Here is a 9,423-nt window from a genome sequence, read left to right on the forward strand (position 1 = left end):
GCTCCAGACTCAAACACATCTAACCAAGCGACGGAACGCCGCGCCGTGCCAGGCCGTGCCCTGCCAGGCCAGGCTCCCATCCCCGAGGAGCTAAGCCCTACAGGTTTCTTGCCCCAGGGGTCGGGGGGCCAAGTCCTCCAACACCTAGCTCTGAGGATGAGGGTACACAGGAGCCCCGCTGTCTCCACACCACTGGCAGAGGCCCCCAGAAACACGTCCATCAACAAAGACACAGACGGCTGCATGGAAGGCCACCGAAGATCCCACGTGGCTCCCATGGCCTGCGTCCTGCAACCGCTGTGGTGCAACAGCCAAGGAACATAAATTGGCACCAATTAATTAACACAAGTTGTGCAGAATCCATTAACGGTATTTAACTATATTCCGGAAAGTGCTATCAGGTAACGTAATGGTACAGAGATAAATAGTTTAAAAACAGAGCGAATGCCTCTTTCCAGGCTGAGATCATCACCCCCACACTGTGAGACCACGGCACAGAAGAGAAACTTGAACTTACTGACACTTACCTATGTAGTTTAATTATCGTGGCATTGGTGTCTGAAGTCTGGGCCATGCACTTGCTAGGCAGGCGCTCTACCACTTGAGCCATACTCACAGACCTTTGTACTTTACTTTTTGGAATATGGTCTCGTATTTATGCTTCTCCTAGTTTCACTTCTTGAGTAACTACATTACAGAATCAAAGAACGATGCTCGATGGGGTCTTGGTAACTTTTTGTTGGGGCTGGCCTTAAACTACAGTTCTCCTGATCTCTACCTCCAGAGCAGTCGTTAGCATTTTAACAGCTAAAATATCGTCTTGTGAAAGCCCTCCAGAGAATGCTCAAGTCACTCCCAGCAAGGAAGTACAGGCCACGAGTGTAGCCGCCCACCCACCGGTGTGTGAAACCAGACAGGCGCTGTATCTCTGCCCTAAGAGAAGGAGCAGAGAAACCTCCAGCCTCCAGAGCTGAGCAGCTGCCCGCAGGATGAAAGTGGACCATCTGCCCTGAGCGCCCAGGTGGGAGCAAGCACTCTGCCGTGTGGACTGTTGACCCCGGGCACCTCCTCCCTGTAGAGGACCCCACTGGAGCCTGCACTCCATCAGGGCCCCCCCGAGGGTGGCGCCTCAAACAGAAGGAGCCAAGGCTGCCGTTTCCCAGACACAGATCTAGAAGCAGCCTGGGTGGAAGCTCCTCGAACAGAGCCTGAAGAAATTTCCTCTCGCGGGCTCCAAACCCCCCAGAGCTGGAAATCACACCAGGGCACCCGCCACCGCGTGGAGGGGCAAAGGGGGTGAGTGAGGAGAAAGGCCGAGGGGCTGCTCCCTCGCTGGGAGTGGCAGGTCACCCGGAAACCTCCTCACCCCACTCAGTCACACTGCAGTCACCGGGCAACATGGGAGAACCAAGCACGGAGCAACTCGCCAGCCAGCGCCGGTCCCCAGCTCCAGACGGCAGCAGCTTCCGAAGCAGCAGAAAGCCTTTTCAAGGAGCAGAAGTGGGGTGTAGCTCGTCGGTGCCTGTGCAGGCCGCCTGGGCAGAGAGAGGCCACACCAGGGCTCAGACGCCTGCAGGAGCGCGAGGCCAGACACATCCTCCTGTCCTGTGTAGGCTGAGAAAGTGCGGAACGCACCTGTCATCGCCACATCACTAGGGCCCTGGACCCAAGTCTGGATTCCATCACCAGGAGACACCAGCACAGGCGTGCCCACTGGGGGCCCCCCGAGAAGAGCCCGCAAACCCCACAGCTGATTCTGCCTCTCGGAAGATGGCTGTGGGTGAGTAGGGACGGGCCTGAGGCACTGCCCAGTCCTCATGGTACACCCAGAACTGTTCCAATGTCCACCGGCCACTTGAGAGACTCCACTGGCAAGTCCTCAGGGGCGGCAGAGCTCACGACTCAGGAGCCGAGCCAAGGATGGGCTGGAGACAGGGCAGGCTGACTTCTGCTCTGAGAACGAGAAAAGGGCCACAGAGGGCGCTTTCCTAACGGGCCAGCCTCTCTCTCACCGGGATCCCATGCAAGTATTCTTCTCTTTAATCAGATTGAGCACCAGAGCTCCCTGGGTACCTGGAAGGCTTAGTCATTGTCTACAGGTCTCTGCCGGCCAGCTGGGCCCTCTAGGCTTCCAGCACTTGGCACCTCCAGCCCTCCAGCCACGCCCCTGGCTCCCCAGCCCAGCCCCTAGTCCTCAGGCCACGTCCAGCCACTCCTCTCCACCCCGTCCTTCATCGGGACCCCCAGTCTTCTAGCCCCGCCTCTCAGGCCCCACCACCAGTCCTAGAACCAGCGACAGACCACACCTATTGGTCCAACACCGAGCTCGGCCAGTTCATCTTGTCTCACTCAGGAGAATCTCACTTGCTTCTCTCCACTTACTATGCTGGGATGGAAATACCATCTCTTCTAGAATGTTCTATCTGTGCAAAGACAGGGGAAAGTGGCCGGCCCAAGGGTCCTATGAAGAGGAATTATGTGGGCAGAGGGCAGCATGCCTTCTCTCCAGCGGGGGGTGAAAATTGGGGAGGAGCGGGGGGGGGGGAAGGGGGTGGCGGGAGGACTTTCTCTGGAATATGGGAGGAGGTGTGTGCCTCAGTAGCTCCCAGGGCAGGTTTTCCCCTGGGCCTATTTGGGGAACACCCTCCCCCCTCCTACGCCTAAAGAGAACACATGGCCACTGAGAGGGAGGCCAGGTCTCAGTTGGGTGGGCTTGCAAGACCTCTCTCCCTGACCCCATCCCAGGAAGCCAGCCTAACTCCTCCTCATTGGAAAAGCAACCCGAGGCCCCTGGCTGGTGGCCTGGGGAACAGCCGGGGCCCAGCCTGGTTTCCCAAACTGAAGGCAGGGCCTCGGCAGACAGTCACAGTGCCAGGGGTGGCTTCTCTCCACTTTCACAGTTATTCATCCAGAGACCATCAGCCAGGCAGAAGAACAAACCACGCCCACACTCGGTGGCTCGTCACTCGGGTCGCTGTATTTCTTGTGACAACCTACTGGGTCCAGGATCCCCGAGGGCTAGATGGCTCCCATCTGCCCGTCCTGCAGATCAGCCTGCAAATGAAGCCCACGGTTTTCAAATAAGCAGGCAGAGTGAAGACAGACACTGGCCGACCCAACTGGAACAGAACAAGGCCCTGAACACCAAGCTCTGGGAGAGAAAGGTGAGGAGGGACAACCAGCAGTCTGCAGAGACGCAGGGAGTGTGCCAGGGGGGACCATCTTTCCCAGGTAGGTCCGTGCCCCAGGGCCAAGCTAGTTGGGCTTCCCAACCCTCCCCCTCACGCAGATGTGGAAGGAAGTCTCTGCAAAAGGGAGCCGTGGATGTCTCTCACCCGGGGCAAGTGCGTGCCAGGCACAGCAGCAGCCTTGACTAGGAAGACACTCACTGGAAGGCCTGCCCACCCCACCCGCAGGGCAGAGGCTGCTGGCTGGTAGTTAGAACTGGGCCTCCTGGCAGCCCAGACGAGGCAGATTCCAGAGGAGCCTTGTCTCCAGCCTCAGTGGGATGGGAAGTAACTCACTTTTGATTCCTGATGGCCATTTGCATAAGGAAGTGTGCAAACGCAGCAAAGCCTCTGAGAGGCCCACATGCTCCCTGGGGTGATAGAAGGGCCAGAACAGTCACAGGCCCGCTGTAAGCTGCTGTTTCTGGAAAGTTCAGCACCTGGACAGCTCAAGGCAGCCGCTGGTCTCTGCTTAATGCAGACCTGGGCCAGGTCTGGAAGGCAGGATGAGCCTGGGACGCTGGGCAGTGGCGGGCGGGGGGATGGGCTTTCCAGCCTCCAGTCCACCTGAGGGGCCTCCTCTCCAGCCCCTGGAGCCCCGGGGCAGCTCAGGAGTCATGGTGGGTGGGTTGGCCTGTGGAGGGTGTGTCCGGGAAGGGATATCACAGCCTCTGTGGGTGCCCTGCCCCTGGGCCTGCACAGATCCTCAGCTGGCAGAGAACGGCACACTCTCTCCCCAACACCAGCAGACCATGTATCCGCCCATCTCCCCAATGCTGGTGGAGAAGGATGTATGCTAGTTGGCCCCTCTGTCCACTCCTGCCGATTGCCAGGGACAGGCAGGCCCCACCAGCACTGCCTGGGGTGGCAGGTAGAAATCCGTAGAGGTCATTAACTCCAGAGCACCACCATTTCATGCAAAAACAGAACAACAAAACATGAGCTCTTCTAGAGCAACAGCTGGAGTGCTATATAAGAGAGTGTGGATTTTAATGTGTGGCTCTTCCTCCTTTTCCTAGTACCCATTATCATAGCATTCTCCCATAATTACACCCATAAAAGTCACCCGAAACCCCTGCACGTCACAAAAGTTGATGCGCATATTGCATCCTGTGGTGTGGACTGGCTGGTCCAGAGCTTTTAGCCGGGAGGTGTCAAGGCTGCTCAGCCCAAGCCCCGTGCCTGAATCCAGGGTCCTGGTCTCACAAGAGGACGCAGATGAGGCTCTGGGTGGAAAATGCAGTGTAGCGCTTCTCTGGATGTGCCAGGGAGCTAGGTGAGGCTGGGGGCAAGGACCCTCCACCAGGACTGGCCACCACCCAGAGAGGGAGGCTGTTCTAACCCTGGGAATCCGACACACCCTTGGAGTGGCACGGCGTCTCTCCCTACAAGGTCACGCGTGGAGCCAGCTGGGGGAGGAGCACATCTTCACACCACTCTAAGAACATTGCCTCTCGTGCTAGAAATCAGTCAAATACAAACACAGCAGGAAATGTAAAGAATAAAAGAAAGCAACAAACTCTGGAATGGCATCACTTCATTAAGTCTCCAGTGTTTCCAAGATCTCTGGGTACAACATCTGAGCAGTAGGAACACAGTATCTCCGAACCTCTCCTGTAATATGCCACAAATTGTATTTATAAAGGAAGGCAGCACCAGAGGGCCTATGCTCAGTTAGCATTCTAATGGATTAAAAACAATTTAGAAGTTGTTTGTAATTCCTCCCCTAGATGCAGCTGAGGACATGAGGTTTACATGAAAGGCGCAGTTCAGTTTTGATGGGGTTTATTAACATAAAAAAAAAAGTCAACTTAAGTCCCAACAAGCCATCAGGCTGGCCCTGTGAGCAACTCCTCAACACAGCACAGGATAGCCTTCTTCTGCTTCGTGTTAAATAGCACACAGGTGCATTGAGGAGCGTCCTAAGGCACTCCACAGCGCATGTCCTCCATGCTCCTCTTCCCGTACCCAACTGGCCACAGCCCGAATGGGGAAAGCACATCTCCGTCATGAGCACAGCACAAGGCAACTCGACCCTCCCTGTTCCTAAACAGGACTGTGCCAAACCAGAACCCAGTGCAGTCAGCAGACCTCTCAGGTCTATACTCGATGGAAGAAATCAGACACGCCAGTCCTTCTAAGAGCTGCGACCCGGGGAGTTCCTCCAGCTCACAACAGTGTAGTTACAACTTTCTCTCCAATGCCCCTTGCCCCTCATTACCAAGCCCAGCCCTCCCTGGGCAGCCGGGCTGCTAAAAGACTGTCCCTGCTGTCCTCCGGGGACCATGCACGGCGGGGCACACATTTTAAAAAGAAGACACATGAGGCACAGCCTTCTTCCTTTTTTTTTTTTTTTCTTTTTTCCTGGCAATTTTTCCCCAATAGGAGAAAATGACAAGGCTGTGTCACCATAGCAACCAGCCTAATTGGTGGACTGCAGGTCTCTCTCTAGCCAGAGGGTGGAGCCCATGCCCTTAACTATGAAAGCTCTGTACATAAGAAGGACTTCTCACTGGGCCAACAGCCTAGAACCCAGCAGAAACCAGGCCAGGAAATAATCCAGTTTCTTCCTAGCAGAGCCAGGAAGTGAAGACCCTCTGGCCTGCAGAGAAACACAGGGGCCTGACCAGCAGGGTCGATGAATTCTGTAGGAAGTTTACCACTTTGCCTAATTAATACAACCGAATCTACGTCTACACACACACACACACACACACACACACACACACACACACACACACACACACACACACACACACACACACACACACACACACACACACACACACAACCTACCTCTCTCTTGGGTAATAAAAATTCTCACCAATAACTAAAACAATTGACAAACAACCATGCTAAATTTCCTCCTTCATCCCAGAAGTACTGGAAGGAAAATGTAAATCCTAAGAAAAACATGGTTTTCTTTGCTTTAGCAATTCTAAGAAAAAGTACTCCCCATCCCCCCCACCCCCCCACCCCCCATCCTCCACCCCCCCATCCCCACCCACCCCCCAGAATGCAGTTCCAACCTATCCATTATTATGAGGTCTATTTTGTATTTTAGTGGAATGTTTTAATTTCTACAGGTGCCTTTCTGGTGTAATGAGGTATGTCTAGAAATAACATCTTCTTGTCAATTATTGCTTTACGTGGAGACTGAAACCAGCCACGGAAATGTGGCTTCCCCAGCTTCAGTGATTAATAATTTCTACTCTTGTGGATAAGATTTTTTTTTTTTTTTTTTTTTACCAAATATCCCTCTGGGGCTGTTTTCAGGATGCGGGACAGGTGTGAGGAGGTGGCCCTTGCCCCCTTGGCCAGCATGTCTGTGTCTGTGTCCATGTCGGTGTCAGTGTCTGAACTCCCTCCACCCGCTGGGGCCCAGGTCTGCACTCCAACACCAAACTTGCGGAGTGGGCAGCCTGCCCAGGAAGTGTGAGCCACTGTGGCTAGAGTGAGTGACACCACAGGCCCTTGAGCCCAAGGGACAGCCCACCCGCCAGGCAGAGAGCTGCCCTCCTGGACGGCGTGCATGGCCCTGCCCCGTCCACCTACACAGCTGCTCCTCCCCGGGGCCAGCTCCGGGCTCTGGAGTGTCCAGCAGGCCGGAGGGCACCGTTGCCAGACACGCCGGGGAGGGACAGCCGGATGGGGCCTGGGGTCACCACGAGACACAGGCACGCGCGCACACCCCACCACGGCTGGGCGAGCCCTTCCCGCGGCGGAGCCACAGGGGGAGCGCAGCCACGGAGCTCTCAGCTCCGAGAGCTCCGAGTCTACCGCCGTCCCCCTGCCCAGCTCAGCCCGGGAGCGGCCCGCAGAGCCGGTCAGGCCGGGGGTGAGCGCGGGTGCGCGGGCCCCACCGCCCCGGCCCTGCAGCTTCCCTCGCCCGGGGCGCGCACGGCCGGAGCAGGCCGGACGCCCGGGCCCAGGCTGGCACCGCGCCGGCGGTCAGCCCCCTGCTCGGCGCGGGCCGGGGCGGGGGGCCGGGGCTGGGGGGGCCGCGGGCCTCCTTTGTATTTAATTTTCTATCCGTAAAGAGTCCACCTTTACACGGAGCCCCGGAACCCCGGAGCCCGTGCGGCTCTCCACGACAGGTGTCCCTGGCTGCGGGCTGTCCGCGGACACCGAGGGGCACCGGGGTTCGTGGCCCGCCCGGCAAGTCCTCCGCGCGCTGCCCAGCCCGGCCGGCCGCGAGCGGGCAGCGGCCTCGGGCGGGCGCCGGGCTCGGGGCCCCTCTCCCCTACCCCGGCCCGACCCGGCCCGGCCGGCACGATCCCAGGTCCACCGGATCGCCGGCTCGGTCCCCGGGCCACCCCGGGGACGCCCGCGGCCGCCGCCGGCCCCGCGCGCAGCGCGCCCCGCACTTCTCCGCTTCGGGACGGCGCCGCGCGTCCGAGCCCGAGCCCCGCTCCGAGCCCCGGAAGCCCCGCTCCGGCCCCGGCCGCCGCCACCCCCGAAACCCCCACCTTCCCCCGCCCCGGGCGGGAGCCTCCGCCGATCCCCCGCCGGGACCGCCACCGCCTCTGCGCGCTGCGCCCGGCCGGGTCCCGGGTCCCGGGGCGGCGGGCAGCGGCGGGCAGGGACGCGCCGCGCCGACGCGGGCCCGGCCCGGCCCGGGAGTGGCGGGCGGGAGGCCCGGCAGAGGCGCCCGGGCCCCGAGGTGCCGGCCTCCGCGGGAGCCGCGCGGACCCCCCCCCCCCACACACACACCGCCCTGCGCGCCCGGCGGGGCCCGGGGGCCGCGCGCCACGCGCTCCCAACTCCGCACCAACGCGGGGCGGCCCGCGGGCGGCGCGCCGGGGCCCGGGGCCGGGGCCGGGGCCGGGGCCAGGGCCGGGCCGGGGCCGCCCCGCGCGCCCGGCGGGGCCCGGAGCGCGGTACTCACTGCAGTAGGCGATGAGCAGGCTGGCCAGGATCATGAACGCCCAAAAAGTTGAGGACATGCTGGGCAGGGCGGTCGCATCTTGCCGGCTGCTGGTCCTGGGCGATGGCGCCATTGAAGCCGCGGCGCCCGCGCGGGGGGCAGCAGCGCGTCTCAGCAGCCGGCCCTGCCCGCGCCCCCGCGCCGGCCTCCACGTGCGGGACCCGCGCGCGCCATCCTCCTCCTCCGCCGCCGCCGCCGCCGCCACCACCTCCTCCTCCGCCGCCGCCGCCGCCGCCCTCGCCGCCGCCGCGCCCCGGCCCCGGCCCGCTGCGCCCCGCTCCGGCCCGCCCCGCGCCGCGCCCGCGCCGCCCGCGCCGCCCGCGCCCGCGCCCGCCGCGCCCGCGCCCGCGCCGGCCTGCCGGGAGGGGGACGCGGGCCCCGCGGCTCCGGCGTCGCGGCGCGCCCGGCCCGGCACCAGCGTGAGGGGCGCGCTCGGTGCGCGCGCCCGGCGTGGCGGGGCCCCGCGTCCCGGGACCGGCGCGGGAGGCGGGCGCCTCTGGATGGCGACAGAGACGGCCCAGCGCGCCCTCCGCGCGGGCGCCTCGCGGCGGGACCGGCGCGGCTGGCCTGAAGTTGGGGGATGCGGCTCCCCGGCGTCTCCCATCCTCGGGGCCTGCGACGCCGTCCCCCCCACGACCTCCTGGATCTGGGCTCGGACCCAGAGTGCAGGCCGCGCCGAGGATGGGCGCTGGGGCCCGGCTTCGGGGGCCGCCCTGCCGCCTGCGTTCCCCAGAGTGCGGCCTGGGGCTCCTGGTCACCCTGGGTCTGCCCACCTCCCCGCGGCCTGCCCCGGGACCCTGGCAGACACCTACTCCCCTGAAATCCGATTCTAGGCCTTGAACTCGAGACCTGGAAACTGCCCTTAGCTTTCACCACTTGAGCCTGTGACAAAAGCAGATAACTCTACTTACTTTTAGTGTTCAATTGGAGATAAGAGTCTCATGGATTGTTCTTACCTGCACTGGCTTCAAACCATGATCCTCACGTCTCAGCCTCCCAGGGTTACAGGTGTGAGCCACTGGTGCTGGCTCCCCCTGACAGGGCTGCCTCTGGTTCTCAGTACCAGGAAGGCTGATCCCATTCAGGTGGCCCGGGCACCAGGTGAGCTTCCAGAGCAGGATAACAAGGATAACAAATCATTTTAGTTGCATAATTACCATCTCAATGTAGCTCCATCTCTAAAAATAAAGCTGGTCTTTGGAAGGGGTTTTCTCACTTTCCCAGTCCGGGTCCCAGGGCTCAGGAGAGACACAACCAAGTCCAGGCTGG

General features: G+C 61.0%; 1 protein-coding gene across 1 annotated transcript in view; it reads right to left on the reverse strand.

Moving 5' to 3' along the window:
- The window catches only part of Tafa5 (TAFA chemokine like family member 5), a 165,395-nt gene extending 157,086 nt beyond the window's left edge, over positions 1-8,309 (reverse strand). Inside the window, exon 1 of the mRNA XM_069999813.1 lies at positions 8,116-8,309. Within this exon, the coding sequence (XP_069855914.1) occupies positions 8,116-8,227 (112 nt within the window). The 5' untranslated portion in view covers positions 8,228-8,309. The remainder of the gene's footprint in view (positions 1-8,115) is intronic.
- Positions 8,310-9,423: the final 1,114 nt, after the last annotated feature.

Source organism: Dipodomys merriami, unplaced genomic scaffold, assembly GCF_024711535.1.
Source record: "Dipodomys merriami isolate MVZ:Mamm:240054 unplaced genomic scaffold, mDipMer1.0.p SCAF_55, whole genome shotgun sequence".
In the NCBI taxonomy this organism is placed as follows: domain Eukaryota; kingdom Metazoa; phylum Chordata; class Mammalia; order Rodentia; family Heteromyidae; genus Dipodomys; species Dipodomys merriami.